At 38.4% G+C, this 23,457-nt stretch overlaps 1 protein-coding gene across 1 annotated transcript; it reads left to right on the forward strand.

Moving 5' to 3' along the window:
- The first annotated feature begins 17,253 nt into the window (after nucleotides 1-17,253).
- Nucleotides 17,254-18,881, forward strand: LOC120277713. The gene has a single exon (XM_039284565.1). It carries the CDS (start codon nucleotides 17,254-17,256, stop codon nucleotides 18,751-18,753), a length of 1,500 nt encoding a protein of 499 aa, XP_039140499.1. The 3' UTR covers nucleotides 18,754-18,881.
- Nucleotides 18,882-23,457: the final 4,576 nt, after the last annotated feature.

Below are 23,457 nucleotides of genomic sequence, written 5' to 3' on the forward strand. Positions count from 1 at the left end.
AAAGGGGACGCTCCTGTACCTCTCGACTCACCCTCTCAACCCTCTCCAACCTAGCTTTGTCTAACGCTAGTGGTGTGTCACTCACTCACAAGGTTACCAACAAGAACTCTCAACCCTAGTGTCACTCTAGGGGAAATGTTCATACAATCAAGCATTCAAGGTTGGAACTCACAATAAACATCAATTTATTGAAAGCATAATAAAGAAGTTCAATGAAACGAATACATCCTAGGGTTCGCAATCATCCAAGTACCCACTAGGGGTTTAGCTCTCCATTGAGCTTAATACAATCAAAAAATCAAATGTAAAAGAAATGAATCCATAAAGAAACCCCCTCGATGGTCGTGTCGATGGTCTTGTGGAGAGTCCTCTACTCGTCGTCCCAAGATTCCTTCGTTCGGTATAGGATACGCCTCGATCGAAGCTCCCCTACCAACCTTCTTCCTATTGGAATCACGATGTCGGAGCTGTAGAACTTCCCAAAAACCTTGGCCAATACCCCTCGAAACCCTAGCTGAAGTCCTCTCACAAGTTGGGGAAAAGATGGAGAAAAGAATACCAAAATCGGAGCTGAATCGGCTTTAAATAGGGCTGGAATCGGGCAACTCCACGGGCGTGGACGATACACGCGCCCGTGCGGAATTTCCACACGAGTGTGGATAATTTCCACACATCCGTGTGGATTCTCTGTTTCTCTGATTTATCGGCCGGCTGTGAATAGTGTTGCTACATTAATTACTACAGTGTTGCTACAGTGTTCGACCTGCTTAACTTCCCAATTCCATACTTTCATCAGGGTAACGCAAACGGGCACACATTCACGTCGTGAATCACTTGCTTCTTCAATGATGTACATGTTGGCGGGGCTCTTGTTCTTATATGCATAAGTCGGAATGCTCGAGCGTGACTACCTTTGTGCCCCTCCAAATAGATGTGCTCACTCGAATGCGAGGAGGTTGGCACACACTCTAGCATCTCACACCTAACCTATGTCTTCGCGTTTGAACCTTAACAAGATCTCCTCCAAAATAGGTGCATTATGATCCACATTGGCCCATTTCCTTCATACTCGGCCTCACAACCCTACCTGCGTAAAAATAACATAAAACACACATATTAATGTAGAAAACTGAGGAAAGTAATGCTCAACATAAGGAATGAACGCTTCGCATTCATATCGCACAAGCACTTATCAGTAGACTGCACCAAAATGTTTTACAATCTTTCTGAAGGATGCACATGCTGACTAGGCACAAGAGCCACCTAACGTACTCAAATACAGTCTACATAGACACATTCATGCTACACGAGCAAAGGAATACTGACATAGACTCTTTTTTTCACATGTACATACTATATCTCATGCCCCCTGGTATGAAACTTGCCACAATAGTTCACTTTAGGCTAAAGAAAACAAAGAAGGAACTCAAAAGCTCTTAAAAGAGTATTAAAGATAGAATTTAACAATCTAATGCCAAAATCATAATGATGTGTTGGTTGGAGTGTACAAGGTGAAAGTGCTCGTGAACAGATATAAAGGTGCATTAGAGATGAAACAGAACTACATTCAAGTACAGATAATGTACAACTCACAACTATCATTCTACCATGCTAGGAAGTCCTTAACAATGAAATCATAGCTATCATAGGTAAACAAGCATGAAAATGTATGAAATACCCTATCCCCATACCTAGAGTCGTGCATTGCCCTCAATGTACAATAATCAACAGTATATGGTGGGGAACAAAAAGATATAAAAAGAAAATACAAGATAAAGGTAAAAAGAAACTGCCCCATTTCGATGTAGAAGAATATTTGGAGCCCGCACGAATATGGACCTGTCAAGACTATAAAGGAAAGAGGGGGTGGGACCCACATCTCGGCGTTCCTACAAACATAGACAAGCATATCACGATTCGACCGACAAAAAAGTAGGGAAAAAAAAAAAGAAAACCATAGACCAAAAGAAGAAAATACAAGCTTAGCAGGGCACGAACCCTTGCTAACTGAAAAGTGCAAAACATGACCAAACGGAAACATAAGAAATAGTAAAAGATACAAAAGAAAGCCCTGCTCTCCCAATCTTTGGGACGGGTCTTTGTAGGTGCTGCCGGTGCAGTGGAAGTGATGGCTCCGGAGGAGATACCGGCAGAAGATGAAGATCGGCGAATGAAAGAGAGAACCTCACACATGTCCATTGTCAGCTGACTGAGTATGATCATGGCCCCCTGATGTCTACGTCGGAGGGACTGAATCTCGCTCTGAATTTCCTTTAGGCAAAGTTCAACCGGTGCCACTTCCTCAGACTTGGGCTCGGACTGGGATGGGGGGTCAATGACGTGCTCGCCCGTGACTGAATGTCGAATAAGGGTATATTCACCCCCACGTTGGTCTACTAGTCCCATGGCGCATAATGTGGCCATCCCAAAAGGGGTAGTGCCACCAACGACCTGCATGCCTGCAGTACATGCAATCAAGCCCATACCTCGCATTAGGCGCATAACATAGGGTCCAGCAAAGATAGCCCTGAGGCATGCATAAGTCCCCTGACGGACAAGTAGGGCAGCGAAAAAGTGTCCTAGGTTGATCGGGTACCGCTCGATCGAACTATACATCATAAGTAGGTCAGCACGTGTAATCTCCCTGGTAATTTCACTATGACCTGCAATACCACGACTGAATAGCCCTTGTCTGTAGCGGTGCTCAGGTTTATGTAGGTGGGACGTTTTCTTGGACTCATTTGATCTAAATCCCGAGATTATGTTCCAGAATCAGGTGTGAGTCATCCGGGCTGGAAAGTCTATAGGGAGCTCATGGGAAGAAGATAGATTGATGAACTCTTCGTCATACAGACCCAAATAAAGTCCAAACTATAGAACGCTCATAGATTGATGAACTCTTCCAATGTAATCTCGCGGTAGGCCACTTCTTCAATTGCCAACACTTTGTCCCACCCATTCTGGGAGATCAAACTCAACACCTTGTCGGCCAAACCTAAATTTTCGAGGTCGTCCCACTCAATGGTTCGAGTAATGCTGAATGGTTTAGTCTTCAAAATCATATACCGAGCCCGATGTTGGGGTTGCGTGAAAGGAAGGTCGCCGGTAGATACATCTTCATTTCTAGGCCTTTTAGAAGCAACTCGCTTGTTCGGCATCCTACACGTCATATAACCATAGATTAAACCAAAAATTTCATGAAAATAAACTAAGGAGACTAGAAAGATGTTAAATAATCAAGAAAAAGTAAATGGCAAGAAAACATTTTACAAGAGTCTCCCTTGTTTTTATGCCTTTCAAATTTTTACAAAAGATGCTAAAAAGCATAAAAATTCACCATCAATCACTTCACAACAATCAACAACAATATTTACATTCAAAATTGAAGATAATCCCCACCAAAACTCAAGTTTAGCTTTAATCTCAAGTTAGGGCATGAAATACCTTGGTGAGTAGATCCGGTGAGAAAGTCAGTAAAACTCCAAATAAATGGTGGGATTGGGGTTTGAAAGGGGAGAAGAGAAGATTAGAGGAGAAAAAAAAATGAAGAAAAATGGTGAAAAAATGAGGAGAATCAGAGGAGAAATGAGAGAAAACTCAAGAAAACAAGAAGAAGATGAATAGTGGCCTTAAGGAGTGAAGGGCCAGCCACTTAAGGCTTTTCCTGCACAATGTGCGGGTACTGCATAGGCACGCAGTGCTCGCGTGTACATGGGTGTGCGTAGCCAGCAAACTGTGTAGGGCCTGTGTGGGTGGTGGATGGGGTGATGTGCGAGGTGCACGCAATCACGCAACGCGCAGCCTGGCATGCTAAGAACCACGCGAACCTCACGCCAGTGGACTATATAGGCCACATGCAGCCTGAGCAAACCTGGAAACTCATAAAAAATGGCAATATCCCCTTTGCAACCTCGAAAACACTTCAAATACTACATTTTACTCATCGAAATGAACATGAACGCAACCACACAACACCCAACAAAAAGAGACTATAAGAGAGCAAGGATTATCATCGAACCAATAAGCAAACACACAAACACAAATCACATAACAACGAACACAAGAACATAAGCAACACACCAATCAAAATTCAAGAATACGAAAAATGAAGAACGGCGAATATAAAACCTTGGGTTGCCTCACAAGAAGCTCTTTGTTTAACGTCGTTAGCTCGACGTACCTTACCTCATGCTCAAGGTGGATCAAAAGAAGTCGAGTTACCTCTAATTCCAAGAGATGTGTTCCATGATGGAAAACTCATTGAGAGGCATGAAGATACTCGAAACTTGCCTTGCCCCTCAAAGTAAAGATGGTCAACCTCCCTTGGTGGCATTAGCATGACCGTTGTCCCCTCCTTCATTTTTTGTTCACCTTGTGCCACATCTTTTTCATGTTTTTCTTATTTTTACGACTTGGTGGTAGATCTGTTCCCACATAGCTTACATGCTGCATTAGAGGGGGAACAGGGACTTTCATCTTATCCTCCATGATGTCCACTTCTTCCAAATATTCATCCAATAGGTTCATAGCCAAAACATCCTGCATACTATCAGAGATGACCATATTAGTTTCATCGGTAAAATATAAGGGGTCATCATGATCCAAGGTTTGTGTCAATGCTTCAGGAAGTGTAAAAACAACTTTCTTCTCTCCCACTCTGAGATTCATTCTTCCCCCTTTTACATTGATGAGAGCACCATAAGTATTACGGAAAGGATGCCCAAGGATCAGTGGGACATCAATGTTATCATCCACATCAAGTATCACAAAGTACATAGGAATGATGAGTTTGTCCACCTTCACCAGTTCATCTTCAACAACACCCCTGGGTTCCTTACCGATCGATCTGCAAGTTACACCGTCATTCTCTTGGGCCTCAAATCCTCTAATCCCAACTTCAAGAATAGCTTGTATGACATTACATTAATGCTGGCCCAAGAGTCGGCCAGTGCTTTCTCTTGCATGCCCTCCCCAATCATACAAGGGATGATGAAGCTCCCAGGGTCAGTCAACTTCTTTGGAAGCTTCTTCTAAATCATTGCCAAACAATTCTTAGGGAGTGCCACTGCCTCCAGCTCTTCAAACTTCCTCTTGTTGGTAAGAAGGTCTTTCATGAACTTGTCGTACTTAGGTATTCCGGCCAATGCCTCAATGAGTGGAATATTTATATCCAGCTGCTTGAACATATTGAGGAACTTTTTGTACTGAGCATCCTCCTTTTCTTGTTTTAACCTAGCTGGGTAAGGGACAGGGGGTTTGTACTCAGGAACCCTCAATGTTGACGGATTAGCGGGTTCCTTACCTTGCTTGTCATTATTCTCCCCACAAACCGGCTCAGCCACTTCGGGGTCTTCCAAGATGGTCACCCCATCCTTCTTGGCACTTGAGCCAACTTCGGCTCTTGCCTCCAACAGTCTCCCACTCCTAAGAGTGACAGCCTTGAGGTGCTCCCTTGGATTCTACACATCATTGCTCAGGAGGCTGCCTTGTGGTCATTCAGCATTTGCCCTGGCTAGTTGTCAGGAGGCTCCCTTGGATTTTCGAGTAATTAGACTAATGCTTGGAGGTTTCTTAATAATGTGCTTATCTCGTTGAATTGACCACTGTGCTAAGTTAGCTAGTTATTGATATTTTGAAATTTTGCCTCAGTGTTGATCATAAATTTTGTCAGTACATCTTTAGTGGTAAATTTCTTCCCTTATTCTTGATGAGGTTGAAACTAAGGTCCCAGAGGTTGTGGTGGTCTTTTTTTCTTACGGCCCCGATTTCCATGAAAAATTGGGGTGATTCCTCCACCCTGAATTATACATGGGTCGGTATGTGTTTCCTTAGCCCCTCTGACCACCGCCAACATAATCCACTGTCTCAACAGGCCCTGGGGAGGTAATAGAAATAGGGCATTGTACAGTTGAGTGTGCAGCCCCACAAGTACCGCAAGATAGGACTGCTCCAAAATTTGCGCTCGAGCCCAACATAAACTGATCAAACCTCTTAGTCAATGCTTCTACCTTCGCGGCTAACGCGGTGGTTGTTAGGTAGTATCGCAAAAATCAAATAACATTAAAAGGGCATGCGGAAGCAATAATATATTTGCGATATATATTCTAATTGTTTTAATGAGCAACTTAATTTAATTAAAAGGCCTAGAAAATTATCTCTTGATGATTTTCTTTCTTTTGATGCGCCGAACTTATCTTTCGGATTGTCGTAGATCTCCTAGCACCGAAAAAAAGTTCCACGCCTCTAGATCACACGCCAAAATTAAGAGACAATCTCCTCTTCTTCTCCAAATAGCGGCTAGGGTTAGAGAGGAAGAGAGAGCTAGGGGATTTTCTCACTAGAGAATTAATTGAGTTCGGTCTATAGTTGGAGAGGAGTCATATTTATAGAAATTTCATAAAACATGATAAACATTATTCAATTATGAGTTCTATTCGAAATATGAACCTTCATAATATGATAAACATCATTCAACTATGAAGTCTTATTCAAAATATGAACCTTCATAATATGATAAACATTACCATAGAAGTTCAATTAGAAATATGAGTCCTAATCTAACTAAAACCACTTTTATCTTTGAGTCCTCATAATTTTGATTATCTATTCAACTCCATCAAATTTAAATCAAAATTTAAACTTAAGACAAAAACCCTAGACCAATTTACAATTTCACTCATCCCGTGAAGTAAAATTGTAAATTGACAATTTTACCTATGTACTCAAAACGAGACTGATTCTTTATCCCTTTAAGTGTGACTCCCTAGGTTCGTTCTGATTTGCAATGGGAGGATACCAAAGGACGTGGGTGACACCTAGCCAGCCTCGTGGCCCCACGTCATAGCCCAATTGAACACGAATGAGTAGATCATTACGAACCTTTCCAATTATGATTACCATATGTGTATAAACCTTTCATTCTTGTATCCCAACCGAGTGAGAACCATGGTAATTGTCAAACTCACTTAACTCGATCATATGCGAATAACTATAGTAGGGTGAGATTACCAAACTACCCTTTGTATCCCACACGATTAGTTTGACTGCCTTGGCCAAGGTCTTCTAATCTCACATACTTATAATCGCATAGGATACTGACTCGTTTACTTCTGAGAGAAAGAATTTCTTCTTGGTGATCACTCACAACTTCTACTTGCCCTACATAGTCGCACTTCGAGGTTGGCCCTACCAAAAGGTAAACTGAGGCTAACAACTCTAGTAACAGACAAGACGTCACAAGTACATTGTGATCATGATACCTCAGGTCTAAGGTCCACTTATATGATCATAACCAACAATCCCAATCATTGACTGTCAAAGAGTAAAAACCATGTGATTGGATTATTGCGAGTCATGTTCGAATACACCATTTCCCAATGATGTATTTATGACATATGCTTCCACTATTCCATAGTGTTCAACTAGCACTCTTTGTTAAAGTATATGTCATACAAATCCTTACGAACCTTTAATGCCCAATTAAAGATTCTCTGATTTACAAAATATTTAAGTGTATAAGTACCAAACCCTTCTAGTGCTCTTCTCTTTATCCCACAAAGAGTAGAAGGTTTAACTTAATACACATGGACTATGATATTCAAAACTAATTATAATGCCATCACAAGATTTATATGAACATCAAAATAAATGCCTATATAATAAGAATAAGAATGTATAATACAAATGAAATGCCCAAATACAAGTATCCTCGTTGGCATTCGAGGGCATAATCCTAACAGTGGTATCATTCACCTTATAAATCCCCGTTGTTTTTTGTGGTCTTCATCGAGTGCTCCAATGAGATTCATTGCTAGCCATGCTTTCAATCAATTGCTCTGCATCCTCAGGATATTTACTGCTTAATGAACCCCATGCTGCAGCATCAATAAGTTGTCAGGTTTGATAGTTCAGCCCATTAAATAATATCTGCACTCTCATCCAAGATGCAAAACCATGGTGCGGGCATTGTCTCAAGAGATCCTTAAACCTCTTATGAGCTTCAAACAACGTTTCTGAGTCACCTTATCGGAAAGAAGACATTTCCTATCTCAATCAGGCTGCTTTGCTCGGTGGGAAATATCTAGCGACGAATTTCTCAACCATATCCTTCCAAGTAGTGATGGACCCGGGGGCCAGTGAAGTGAGTCATCGGTATACTGTGTCCCGTAAACTGAACTGAAACAATCTCAACCTAATCGTATCATCTGAGACAGAATTGATCTTGAAGGTTGAACAGATTTGAAGAAAATGGGACAGGTGTGCATGAGGGTCCTCATCGGCTAAACCATTGAACTGAACAGAGTTCTGGATCATCCTAATTATACTAGCCTTAATCTTAAAATTGTTCGTTGTAACAGTAGGGGCTTGTACGCTAAACTCATCACTTGTGAATTGCGGTCTCTCATAGTCAGACAAAGTTCTCTTAGGTTCCGCCATAACTAATGGTTAACTCTGTTCAATCTGTAATTCCTACTGCCCTAAACTTTCTACTCCTTCTCTCAACCTCTGGCAGAAAGTCCTATCAATCTCGCTGTCCAATTCTACCAAATTTTTCAGTCTTCCTCTTGTCATAAGATAGGTACCTCGCACCAGAATTAACGGCCAATCGTTAAGAGTAATACGAGATTAGGGTAAGAAGATAAAAGTGTGCAAATGGAAATATTTACAAGAGAGAGATAAAAAAAACAAGAAGATAAAATAAACAATGGTTAAATCAACGAGCTACGAGTTTTCGGAGAATTCAATGTCGACGCCCGGCAACGGCGCCAAAAAACTTGATGAGCTACCCGCAAGTGCACGGGGTAGTCAACTAATACCTCTCGTGCGAGCATGAGAGGGTCGTATTCCCTAGGCCCAAGAAGCTACCCTTACTTCCTTTTCACTCGTTGTCTAACCTACAAATCACTTGATGTTTAAAACTACTAACAAAAGTAAAACTAAGCAAGTAATTGCGAAAGAGCCGATTAAGAAGAGGAAAATCAAGAAATGAGAGAGTCATAGATGTGGATCCCTCCGGGGTTACTAAGGGTTAAAAGAATGCGAGAATTGCTAAGCACGTGGTGATTCAGGCCAAGAGAGATCCAGAGTTAGATCACCCCGATGGTCACGGTGATGATCCCTAATCCCATACGAGTATTGGCTTAGAATCTTTTCCTGCTAAATCCTCCTACGATTGCAATAGACACAGGGAAATCTCTAGTTAGGGCCAATACTCAACCTAGGTCCTACCCTAATGGTTGAAGGGGTATGAAACACCAGATGGTCACGGCGTGTTCATACATAAATCCCCATTAAGCAAGGCGTGTCTAGTGCAAGGGCGATGGTCACGTACCGAGTACAACCTAGAGTTCTTATGCAAGATCAACACATAAAAGTGCACCAAGCTTAAACCATGAATAACCCACATGCATTAAGCAAATCAAAGCATTCAACAACACAAGTTCACCCCAAGGTTCACCGACATCGGGTGACCTTGGGGTTTAGCCATCCATGTATGAAACTACACAAGATAGATTCATGAAAACAACTAACAAATGCATATAAAAACTCCCTCAAACAATGAGAACAAGAAGAGGAAGAGGAAAGGCGTGGATGTCTTCCACGAATGCAGCAATGGGGGCGGCTTCCCTCGTCGTCTCCAAGCTTCTCAAGGGTGGAATCGATGAAGATCTTGCCCAATAACGCTTCTCCCCTCGATTTTCCCTCTCTAGATCGTTAGATTCAGCCTCAATTAACTCTGGTGAAGTTGCCCCCGCCGACAGCCTCCAAGATGGGAAAGAGACGATGATAGATGTGGAAAAATTCTCCCAAAAAACAAGCCCTAGCTTTACTTAAAAGCCATCCGCCAAGAGCCGTTCGGGCGGTGCGCGGGCCACACCGTGCCCGCGTGGCTCACTGACTTTTCGCTCGCAAAAACCGGGTCAGGGTGCTACAATGAAAGCTCCAAATTCTTCAGCGGGTCTCGCGGGCGGTGCTTGGGCCGGGCAGTGCCGGCGAGGTTCACATCCTGACACAACCGAATATACATGTAAATCGTAAGTGTACGGGTGTCGAAGTAATAAATCCCAGGTGAGTGGGTATCGTATCCATAGGGAATAGTGAATAGAAACACAACGATTGCTATCTAACTATGATGAGAATAAATTAAGGGTATGATGAATGAGATTTATATATAAAAAAAAAAGATAAAAGAAATAAGAATGAGAGACACAATAAAATTGAGAGATATGGCAATCGATATAAATGGGGTACTCGGATATTGTTCCGCCTAGGACAATCGTTTCAAGTGCAAAACCAACTATTATGCTTTCTAATTAATGCATTAATGAGTCATGGAAATCCTTCAATACACGGTCCCAAATCTAAGGTCAACCGTGACTAACTCTATACCATGTCCGGGAGGAGAAATCGAACAATCTCAACACCTCGCACTCGGATAGAATTGCATGGAGTTCTAGGGATTCCAAGTGATAAATCCTCTTCCTAGATATAGACCTAACCCTTTGGTCCATGTGAAAGGTCCCTAGTCACAATTAAGCCCTAGGTGCTAAAATCACTTCAACTCTTCACTCCGTTGCCTCTGCAACTAAGCCCCGGCGGAAGGTCATCCCTTAGCCCATTCACTCTACTATGACCACAAAGAACTCAAGGAAATGGAGGTAGGATAAATCACATCGGAGGGGAAAGGGGACGCTCCGCTACGTCTCTACTCACCCTCTCAACCCTCTCCAATCTAGCTTTGTCTAACCCTCATGGTGTGTCACTCACTCACAATGGTTACCAATATGAACTCTCAACCCTAGTGTCACTCTAAAGGAGGATTCAATCAATCAAACAATCAAGATTGGAACTCAAATAAAACCTCAATTAATGAAAGCATAATAGAAGGCCTAATGAAACAAATACATCCTAGGGTTCACAAATCCAAGTACCCACTAGGGGGTTTAGCTCTCCATGGAGCTAGTTACAATCAACAATGAAATCGAATGTAAAAACAAGTAATCCATAGAAAAAACCCCTCGGTAGTAGTGTCGATAGTCTTGTGGAGTGGCCTCGTCTCCTCCAAAGGTCCCCTTGTTCGGCCTAAGGCACATTTCGCCGGATCGGTGCCGACGAAAGCTCCCCCAATAACCTTCTTCCAAGTGGAGCGCGATGTTGAAGCCGTAGAACCACTCCAAACCCTTTGCCAATACTTCTCAAAACCCTAGCCACCGCCCTCTTGAAAGTTGGGGAAAAGATGGAGAAAACAATTCTGAAATCGGGGCTGAAATCGGCCTTAAATAGGGCTGGAATCGGCCTTAAATATTCTCTGAACTTCACTTTTTTGGCCGGCTGTGAACAGAAACTGATACAGTAGTGACCCGAAACACTCCCGAATCCATGTTTTCATCGAGGTAACATAAACGGGCACACATTTACGTCGTAAATCGCCTTGCTTCTTCAATACACGGCTTCATTGGTGAAGATCTTTCTATCAATGCACAAGCCAGGATACTCGAATGTAACTACCTTTGTGCTCCTCAAAATCATTGTGCTAACTTGAATACAAGGAGGTTGGCACACATTCTTGCATCTTGAACCCGACTTATGACTTCGCGTTTGAACCTTCTCAAGATTTTCTCCAAATTGTGCGGTCACGACCTACATTGGCTTCTTTCTTTAACATTCGGCTTCACAACCTTATACGCATGAAAGTAACATAAATGCACACATATTATCGCTAAAACCTGATAAAAGTAATACTCATCATAAAGAAAAAATACTTCGCATTCTTATCACACAGGGGCTTATCACAGCCTGATTCATGTAGGACCCGGTTTCCTTGCTACAGCACTGCAACAGTGTTCTTGCTTCAAAAACATGATTTTTGGTGCTGATTTCCTCCAATTGCGTTCTCGAGTTCATTTTAGCTTCTTCGAGGCCTGCAACCAGAATATAACTAATTTAGACAAAAAACGGGCACTGATTCATCCGAAATAGAATGCAAACATATACAGAATCAAGATATACATACATACATTTGGTCTCTTATCAACGTCCGTCAAAAAACCCGTCAGTGAGACCTGAGGTTTTGCCGTTTCCTAACTCCTTCGTGCTACATAAATACATGAATAGTACAATATAAATATGTATAAAATGCACACATTTAGGCGTTTATCAATGAGAGAATATAAGACCCTAGATATTCTACTAAGATAGAAGCTTTAGATTCTTATACCATAGAGTATGCAATTTGTCTTCATTGTGGAGTTCTTCCACTACGATGTGCTTGGGATACTTATGCAGAACCTTATGATCCTTATCACTTTGGGAGTTAATTTAGTTACGACCAATATTTTCCTAAATATGTTAATATCAAAATAAAGCCTTCCTCCCTTGGGATCCTCGTGGGCTACTAGTTTCATTTCTCTCACCAAAAGACTTCAGATTTTTTTTATGTTCTTGAGCATAACAAGAGTGGTAAATTCCTATTAGTCTATGCGCAGAAGTGGTTCAACAATGTGCTAGCTTTGTTCAATCAAAGCATTACATCTTTAACTTAAGGAGTGCTTGACACAAGGGAGCAAGGTCAATCCTCAAGAAGATCATAATTCATCAATGAAAGTAATTTTATTGGTTCCTCTAGCCCCATCTCCAACAGGAGTTACTCTAATGCCAATCCACCTACTTTTGTAAAATGACAACGAACTCGAGATATGTTAACATATACAATAACTTTTTTTCTTGATATTGCATAATAACCTTCACTTTTATTATTATTAATTTTTATTTACTTTTGTTATTATTATATATACTAATATATATATATATATATATATATTATATTTTTACAAACACCTGCATGTGAACTGATAAGTGCTTATATATTAGTAATACGAAGTATTCTTTTCTTACGATGAGCATTAATTTTATCAGATTTTATCGCTAATATATGTGTATTTGTGTTCTTTTGTGCATGTAGAATTGTGGAGACAAATATAGAAGAAAGAAGCCAAAATATATTGCGAGTGCACTTGGTTGATAAACTCTTGGAGTAAACAAAAGTGAAGACATAAGTTGTGCTCAAAGGCATGTGAGTGTGTGCCAACCTCCGTTATGTTCAAGGAAATATGCAAATTGGAGGGGCATAAAGGCAGTCACACTTATGTGTTCCGACTTGTGCAAAGCTAGCAAGATTGTTGTCAAATGTGCTTTTCTTTGAAGATACAATGCGATCTACAGCATATACGTGTGCCCGTTTATGTTGCCTCGATGAAAAGTGTGGATTCGGGAGTATTTTAGAGGAGTACTGTAGTAAATTACTGTAGCAAATTACTTGAGAAGAGAGTTATTGGGGAAGCTTTCATCGGCATCGATTCAGCGAGTTGTGCCCTAAGCTTGACGAGGGAACCTTTGAAGAAGATGAGGCTACTCCACAAGACCATCGACATGAACACCAAAGGGGTTTTACTTATGGATTGCATGTTTTTACTTTCGATTTTATTATTGATTGTATCTTGCTCCATGGAGAACTAAATCCCTAATGGATATTTGGATTTGTAAACCCTAGGATGATATTGTTTCTTTAACCTTTCTATTATGTTTCTTTAATTAATATCTTTAATTGAGTTCTAATTTTGAATGATTGTTGAATGGGTTTTCCTTTAGAGTGACACTAGGGTTGAGAGCCTACATTGGTTATCCTTGTGAGTGAGTGACACACCATGAGGTTAGACAAAGAAAGATTGGAGAGGGTTGAGAGGGTGAGTCGAGAGGTAGCGGAACATCCCATTTCGCCTCCGGTGTGATTTATCCTACCTCCACGTTCTAAGAGTTTTTTGCGGTCGCAATAGAGTGAAATGCTAAGAGAGGAACTCCGCTAGGACTTAGTTGCGCAAGCAATAGAGTGAAGCGTTGAAGTAATCCTTAGTATCTGGGGCTTAATTATGACTAGGGGTATTTCGCTTGGACTAAAGGGTTAGATCTATATTAAGGAATAGGGTTTATCACTTGGAGTTCCTAGAGTTTTATGCAACTTTGCACAGTGTGAGGTGTTGAGACTAAGTGATTTCTTCGCCGGGACATAGCGTAAAGTTAGTCACGGTTGACCTTAGGTTTGGGACCGTGTATTTTAGGATTTACATGACTCATTAAGCATCAGTTATGAGGCATAATAGTTGGTTTTGCACTTGAAGTAATTGTCCTAGAGGGAGTAATATCCGAGTGCCCCACTTTCTATCGATTGCCTTTCCTCTCATTTTTATAGCGTCTCTCTTTCGTCTTCTTTTGTTATTTCCATTTTCATTGACTTTGTTTACACCATTATCAATTCATCTTCATTCTAGTTAAATAGCAATCTTGGTGTTTCTAATCACTATTCTTTTTTTATACGACTACCGACTCACCAGGGTATTATCACTTCGACAAACCCTTACATTTGCAGTTCACAAGCAAAAGGGCGTTGTGATGAACCTCCGCCTTTTTAGCTTTATTTGCCTTTTTTATTGGTCTGCCTTTTTTTTAATTATTTTATTTTATTATTTTTTACATTTTATTTTATTATTATTTATTTATTTATTTATTTATTTATTTACTTATATATATATATATATATGTATATCTATTCCTCGCATTTTTTTATTATATATATTTTATTTAAAAGCCCCCATTTTATTATTTTTAATTAAAATTTTTTATTATTTTTTTATTGTCATTATTATTTTTTTACAGGTATACAAATTGATGGAACACCATCAGAAAATGTCATACCCACCCAAAATCTTCGTAATTGTATGCTTTTTTTATTTTAAATGCATATATTTACTTTTGGAATATTATTTTATAAAAACTCCTTTTATTTATTATTATTTTTTTCTTTGAGAAGCTTAGTGATTGAGGAAATAATTCCTGATAACCCACATGGTATCCTCAATTTCTTATCATTAATTACAATTTATTATTATTTTGTCCTTAGTTGTGTTTAACCATGGCTTAGATGATATACCAACTGTCTTAGAGAATGAAGTACAACACCATTCGCCATTGGTCCCAGAAGGTATTCTTTTATTTATTTATTCAACTATTCATTCTGCATTAATACATCTTTTGAAATTTAGATGTTCGAGATGTTGAAAGTACGCCATCCTTGGGACAAACTCCTTCTGAATAATTTATTAAACATTCTCCTCCCTTCACAGTAGAATTGGAGGATGATAACACAAATGTTGAAGTTACGTCAACATTCAAATAGAATAAAGGCACAAACAAAGAAAGGCGAGGACAAGCCAACATAATTCTCAAGACCATATTTAGCAAAACAACTTGAAGTTCAGATATAACCTAAATATGAGTGAAGCTATTTGAAGAATATGCTATTTTTGGCAAGAGCATATATTTGGAAAATATTGTTTACCCAAGCTTGGATGAATGAAGATCATGCTCGTAAAATATTGAAGAGCTAAACTTAGATGAAAGGAAATCAAATTTAGTAACAAGAATATTGAAGACCAAACTTTGATGAATGAAGATCAAGTTTGGAAAGAGTTTTTGAAGATATTTGATAACCTTCTTTGATGAGACGGATTCGTGCCTAGGTGGGTGCGACCCTCGGGAAAGGGACCTACTGATATGAGGTGAGGAGACAAGCTAGTTTCTAGCAATGAGAGCTCAAGAGGAGTTGACTGCATTGACTTAGACTGGCATAGTCTGGAGGACTGGGAGCATCGTAAGGTCACATTGTAACGAAAGCTAGAACTCAGTCAGGATTGGCAGGTGAGCCACGTTGTAAGCTCAGTTAAAACAAGAGTTGTAACGTCTAACTTTGGAAGGTATATAAGTTAGGAAGCCGCAGAGATTCTAAAAAATGAATGCGCTATATTTGGGATGTGGAGACGTCTATATAAGACCCTGTTATGAGATTTAGGATGTACTACCGGAGAGAATCCCTTAGGTAAGGGTGAGTGAGAGTGGGCATTGGGTAATCTAGAGAGAATTATTCTTTATCTTTGTGAGGATGAGTGTGAGATGTGCACTCATATTTTTTCACCTCTGTTAGTGGATTATTGATCTCCGGCCTCAGCCCCCAGACGTATGCAAGTTGTGCAGAACTGGGTAACTAATTCATGTCTCCTTTCTCTTGCGTGTTTGATTTTGCATTAAGTGTGTGCGTGCTTACATTACATTAGAGATTGAGTGGAAATTACCACACTAGTACCCCTCCGAAACTATCACTTTCAAAGACGAAATTCTGTAGGTGATAAGCACTATTAGAGATGAAAATCCAAAGGTAATAAAGACTATCATAGACGAAATTTCGTCGGTAATAAATACTTTTAGTGGCGGAATTCTGTTGGTAATAAACATATTCATAGATGGAATTCCGTGGGTGATAAAAACTATTAGTGATGGAATTCTATGGGGGTAATAATACTATCAGAGACAAAATTCCATTGGTTAAATACTTTCAGGGATGGATTATTTCGTTGGTGATACTTCAACATCACCGATGAAATAGTTGTTTCCCAACATAATAGTATTAGTGACTTGTTTTTCAAAGGTGGAAAATTCCAACAGAATATTACGTTAGTAATAGTCATCACCAACGAAATTTAACCCATGAATGATAGAATTTTCTGTCTTTGATAATCCTATTTTCTTGTAGTGATCACATTGTGAGATGGTTTACTAATTAACCACCGTGAAATGCAACCTCGCCTAGCAAACTATGTCACTTCGCGACGATTTGTAAGCGTCGTGAAATACATTCTACATTTTAAGACAGTTATTTAGATGGTTATTCAAAACAGTTGCGAAACGCTTTGCAACACCAATATTTATGGTAATTTATAAACCACTGATATGATGTCGCCATGGTTTAAATAGTCTTGAAACGACTTACAAACAGCCGTGAAATGTTTATTTTCTTCTAGCGTTGGTCACTACATTACTTTTTATGCTTTATTTTTATAAATAATGCATAAAATTAAAAATTAATATTAAATTATCATAAAGTTAAAAAAAATTAGTACAAAACTACCCCTTATAAATCCATATGTGATATGTTATATATTATATTTAAAATAAAAGCAATTTATAATTAACAAACCTATCAAGCGCATGGATAATTTAGCTTAAACCCATACATTCTTAAGTCATAACTGTTTATATATATATATATATATATATATATATATTTCTTAAAATCTATATAAATGTATATACTTTATGTATATATATAATTCATCCTAATCTGTGAACTTTAGTCACTTGCAAACTATGTCCAGATTCAAGGTCTTCACCTGCCCCACATATCCATGTTTTCAATGCTTGACGTTTCTATCTCACGGGTCAAACTTAACTTTAGAAACTTTCAAAGAATACATTGCAGGGACCAAGAATAGTTTCTCATACGCAACCAAACACACCATCATTGAAACTTTCAAGGAAAACAATAAAGAAACAAAGACTAGTATCCCATTCACAACCAAAACACATCAATTCACCATTACCATCATGTCGATCTTCATCTTCTCCTTTCTACTCCTTTCCGTTTGCCATGCAGCCATCTTTGCCATAGTAAACCAATGTCCTTACACTATATGGCCAGCTGCCATCCCAGGCGGTGGTCGCCAACTCCTCCCCGGCCAGAATTGGACCATCTTTGTCAACCCTCGGATGGACGACGCTCGTATCTGGGCCAGGACTGGCTGCACCTTCAACTCCTCCGGCTATGGTCGGTGTGAGACCGGGGACTGTAACGGCCTCTTGGAATGCCAAACTTATGGATCACCACCCAACACTCTGGCCGAGTTCACTCTCAACGGGTTCAACAACCTCGACTTCATTGATATTTCTCTTGTTGAGGGCTTTAATGTCCCCATAGAATTCAGTCCAATCGCTGGTTGCAATCATGCCATTAAGTGCTCCACCAACATCACTGGACAGTGTCCGGATGAACTGAAGACCTCCGGAGGTTGCAACAATCCGTGCACGGTGTTTAAGACTGATGAGTATTGTTGTAAATCTGGAAATTGCAAGTCCACAAATTACTCTAATTTCTTTAAAGGACTCTGCCCAAATGCTTATAGCTACCCTATGGATGACGAGAGCAGCACTTTTACTTGTATTGGAGGGACTGATTATAGGGTTGTTTTCTGCCCTGACAACAATGCCACCTTTAACATTGTTAACCGGTGCTCTTACACCGTATGGGCAGCCTCTATCCCCGGCGGAGGCAAACAGCTCGACAAAGACCAAACATGGACTATAAATGTAAACGTTGACACCACCGGCGGCCGTGTTTGGGCACGTACAGGCTGCAACTTTGACAGCTCCGGTCATGGTAGCTGCGAAACCGGTGACTGCAATGGCCTCTTAGAATGCCAAGCTTATGGCAAGCCACCCAACACAGTTGCTGAGTTTGCACTAAACCAGTACAACAACCTGGATTTCATTGATATCTCTTTGGTTGATGGATTCAACGTGCCCATGGAATTTAGTCCGACAAGTGGGTGTGCGCGTGGGATGATCCAGTGCTCAGCCGACATCAACGGGCAATGTCCAACTCAGCTGAAGACTAACGGCGGATGTAACAACCCTTGCACTGTGTTCAAAACTAATGAGTATTGTTGCAACTCAAGTAACTGTGGACCAACTAATTATTCTACGTTTTTTAAGGGTTTCTGTCCAGATGCTTATAGCTACCCTATGGATGATAATACCAGTACCTTTACTTGCCCTGGTGGGGCTAGCTATAAAGTTGTCTTTTGCCCTTGAATACGGATGTGAGATCATCTAGCGCCCATGGTTGCGACAGTATTGTATGATATGTATGGATAAGGGCATGTATTGGATCCTTATTGAAAAATAGGGTGATTGTACCGTGCTTATGACAGAGATGTAAAATCGAGTGGCTTTTATGAGCTTTTTATTTAAGTAATTAATGGTTTTCATCTCTTTACTCCATTTTGAATGTAACATAAGAGTAAATAACTACTATTATTTGATGTAGTGGAATATTATAAAAATAGTAAATAATCAGAGTCAATGTTGAATTTTTGAGTTGATAATACTATTGCACATATATGGAAACACGATAACTTTTAAATTTTGAGCACATGGGCATATAGGAACACTGCAATACTTATTATTTAAATTTAATATTTCAATTCACAATCTCTTCCAATAAAAATATAAATAAATTATTTATATTAAAAAAAATAAATTCCAACATTGCTTCAAAGTAATTTATTGGAAAATATGAATTTAAAATAGATTATTTGATTTGTAATTTATTTTTATTCTTTAATGTAGGTTAAAAATTAGATATATTTATCTAGTGAGCAAAGACCCATGAAAATGAGCCCATTAAAGCAGAAAATGCATGTGCTATAAGCAATCAATAGCTGTGATTCATTTGGGAGAGAAGCCTTAAATCTTAAATCAGGTTGCTGAACCATCCCTTTGCGTATGCGCCGCAAATGCACGAGTCATAAGAAGTAGTAAAGTGTACTACAGAGATTCAAACAAAGAAATTCAATCTTGGCCATACATTTCATTCCATACAAACACCGTGCCTCGAACTTAAACCACAAAACCTGATGATGCAATCCTGGCCATACATTTCTTTCCAAACACCAAGCAACCAACTTATCAGAAATTCAAACAAAGAAACTCAAACACATTCAGACATTCAAACACACTTTCAACTAAACAACTTGAAATAGCTTCAAATCATACTGACAATCTCCCCCTTGATTGAAGACTGCAAACACCCAGACAGTCTCTGAACATATAATGCTTTTGAACATTCACGCATTTTGTGAAAATATCAGCCACCTGCACATCTATTTGACAAAATTTTCAGAGTTACCTCCTTGCTTTCAACTAAATCGTGAAATTTCACATCAATATGTTTGGTTCTGCCATGGAGAGTTGGATTCTTTGCTATGGCATCAATTCATTATCCAAGTCCGAAAACACCAAATCCATGACAATCCAAACCTTAGAAACTCAATTATAATTCAAGATCCAAAAAGACTGCATATGCTGATGATTGAAGACCCCAGAAACTCAGATTCATTATCTACGATCAAGGAACACCACATTCAATTACAATCCAAAGCCCTAGCAACTCAATGCATCATCCAAGATCAAGAAAAACCAAATCCATGACAATCCTTAATAAATTCAATTCATCATCCAAGAACCAGAAAACACAATTGAAAATGAACAAAAAACCATCCAAAAAATGCAAAATTACAAAATTTAAAAAAAAAACAAACAAACAAACAAACAAAGGAAGACCTTGGGGAGCATAATTGTAGTTGAGTCCAATGAAAATGGCTTCATAATGAAACGAACGAGGATGAATTGGAGGTAGTGCTGGATTGCTTTGGTTATCGTCAGAGTAGAGGATTGAGTTGGGACGGCAGAGTTTTGGTCCATAAACCCAGAAAATTTGCATTTGGTCCTTGTATCTTAAATGCAATTATATTGATCATGAAACAATTTATTTATTTTTTGCTTTATATACTACGATGTCTTATTTGATTCGGTATTTATTTTTTAAAAATATTAATTAGGGTCTCTTAATTATAAATACAATATTGATTTTGATCCAAATATCTAATACCGTGATGACCATGTATTTCTATCTTTAAAAAACTTTAAATGATAAGTGAATTCTTTATGACCAACATGGCTACTAACCTTCCAAATCCACATGCGAATGATGCTATACGGTTTTTGGTTTTTATTTTTTTTTTTATCTTTTGAACAACATGCTGGTGTGATATTACTTATCCTTTCAACATTTTTTACCATGCCCTCCTCATCAGTCAACCTCGCAAATCCTAACATCATCATCATCATCTCTCAACCCACATTAACCTTTATAGTAATACTCCATATATATGATAAAGAACTTTATAAACAATGTGTCATTTAGACCTCATGTGATACTAAATGAATTTGGTTTATATTATGTTCAAAAAGCTTTAAAACACATCAATAGAAAAAAAAAAATGAAGCTGAATTCAAGACATGGAAAGTGGGTAGAATTTCTTCAGATCTACACTTTATTATTAAACATAAATTTTAGTTAAAACAAGGTTGCCAATGCTCCTAGTAGAGTGGTAGAGTGGTAGAGTAGTATATATGCTTATAACAATGATAGTGAAGGCTATAGGATTTAAAGCCTTACCAAATGAGTACTTCACATGCAAGGAATTTAGCAATATTTGTACTGATTTATTATCAGGGCAACAATGAAATCATCCCACTTTTTGAGCAAGATAATGCAAGCCAAGATCTTGAGTACCTTTCAAGTATCTAAGTATTCCCTTAACAGCTTTGAAATGGATTAATGTAGGTGTATTTAAAAAATATATAATTTACAACAAATATTGCAATGGACGCATAATACTTCACTATATATGTAGTTGGATCAACAGAGTTCAAATCTCGAGTGAAGAGCGTTTTTCAGAGAGTTGATGTGGAAATGGAGAAACTTGCAAGAATTTGGGTACAAGTGACAAGATCTTGAATGTACTTTGTTTGAGAGCTTAAGGCATCACCATGAAAAGGTCTAATTTTCACTCAAAGGAAAAATTAAAGCAACCCAATTAAGAACCTTAGTAGCAAACTCATTACCAAGTTGAGCAAATTTAAATGAACAAATCACTACCAATAACAAAAACAGCATCAACATGAAAAGGAAAAAATTTTAGTGTTAATTTGGTATTGCTCTGATAAATAAAGAAAGATGAGTCTGCCTTGCTCTAATAGAATCCAAGATGAAGAAACTGTAAGAGATCACTGAACAAAACAAGAGGTGTTGTTTTTGCCCATATAAAGATTGCTTAAAAAGGCACAATCGAGAAAAAAATGAACGAAAAATTAGCATTTGCACTATGTGATCTTTTCTTGAAGATAACCATGTAGGAAGGCATGCTTGATGTCAATTGGTGCATAAACCATTTGAGAAGTAGTTGACTAAATATTTTATCATAGTCATTGCTAGAAAATTGCATGAATCCTCGTGCAACCAATTAAGTCTTAAATGATCTGTCAAATCATCCCATTTGTAGCTAATGCAATCAAAACATTTTGAACAAACTATATTTGTGTTTTAGGCCAAGGAACAAGACTTCATTTTTCATTGTCATGACGAGTTTGAAGTTCATCTTGCATTACAACTACCCATTAAGAGTCCTTTAATATTCTTTTAATGGTGTAAGGCAGGATTGAAGAGTTTGTTATTGCAAACGCATAAGTTTTCAAATAAATTGGTGACTTTTGAAGCCTTAATATTTGTTCACTGTTAATGGTGGAATTACTTGAAATTTGAGGAGGCTCATGTCTAGTTGATAAGATGTCTTGATATTCTTTGCTATTGGGAAGAAATAGTTTCATTTGATTGTATCTATGATTAAAAACAAAGATAATTCATATTTTGATTTTCAAACATTTAATTAATGTTAGTTGTCACATAAAAAAATAAATAAATTAAGTTGTCTTCTTCATAGACTTGCATAATCAGGAAGAAATAGCTCAATTTGATTTTAACATTAAAAAATTTAAATATAAGAAAGAGATAAATTAACATGGTCAATGTGAGAATGGAGCCGAGGATAAAGGAGATGGTGAAGCAAAAAAAATAAATGATAAAAAAAAATAATAACATATTAAGTCAATCCAATAAATGCAATACTCCATCGTAGATCAGTATAAAGCTGACTTATGCTCATATACACTGCTACTCATAATATTATAGAATCTTTCCTTATAGTCTAAAATATTCTTAATAATAGTATAAATCAAACACTGGAGATTATCTTTGGCTAGCAATAGTTATGAATATAAACTCTCTTAATATATAAAATATCTATCAAGCTAGAATATATAGATATTATACTAATATACCAAACTATTAATATATAAGATATCTATCAAGCTAGAATATAAAGATATTATACTAATATACCAAACTATTAATATATAAGATATCTATCAAGATAGAATATATAGATATTATACTAATATACTAAACTACTAAAGATATGACAACACTCTTCAAACTCATCTCCGAGATTTACGGAAACAATTGAAGCAAACCAATTACATAATCCATATCTAAAAGATGTTTTATTTTACCGAACCGATTACCTACAGTTAATTTCTATGTGTTACCAAGTCTTACGCAATTATAATTTTTCTTTCCAAGTAACCACTTCCCAAGTATGCAATTTGCAAGTTTTGGGAAGGTATCATCACTCGCATAGAATAAACACAATTAACTTAGCAAGATTCAACCAAGATTATAATTTTCCAAAGCATCTACAACAATAATAACGGAACTGACAAACAGAACACAAGTCGGCAGCCTTTTATATAGAGGAGATACCTGCACCACTTTTTCCACCCAATAAGCATATCTGAAGGGCAGCCAAGAGCTCTATAGATAACTCCTCCCCACCT

Source organism: Dioscorea cayenensis, chromosome 15 (assembly GCF_009730915.1).
Source record: "Dioscorea cayenensis subsp. rotundata cultivar TDr96_F1 chromosome 15, TDr96_F1_v2_PseudoChromosome.rev07_lg8_w22 25.fasta, whole genome shotgun sequence".
Classification (NCBI taxonomy): Eukaryota; Viridiplantae; Streptophyta; class Magnoliopsida; order Dioscoreales; family Dioscoreaceae; genus Dioscorea; species Dioscorea cayenensis.

Excerpts from the sequence above, each read along its gene's own strand:
- LOC120277713 (XM_039284565.1), top strand. The coding sequence starts at position 17,254 with ATGTCCAGATTCAAGGTCTTCACCTGCCCCACATATCCATGTTTTCAA.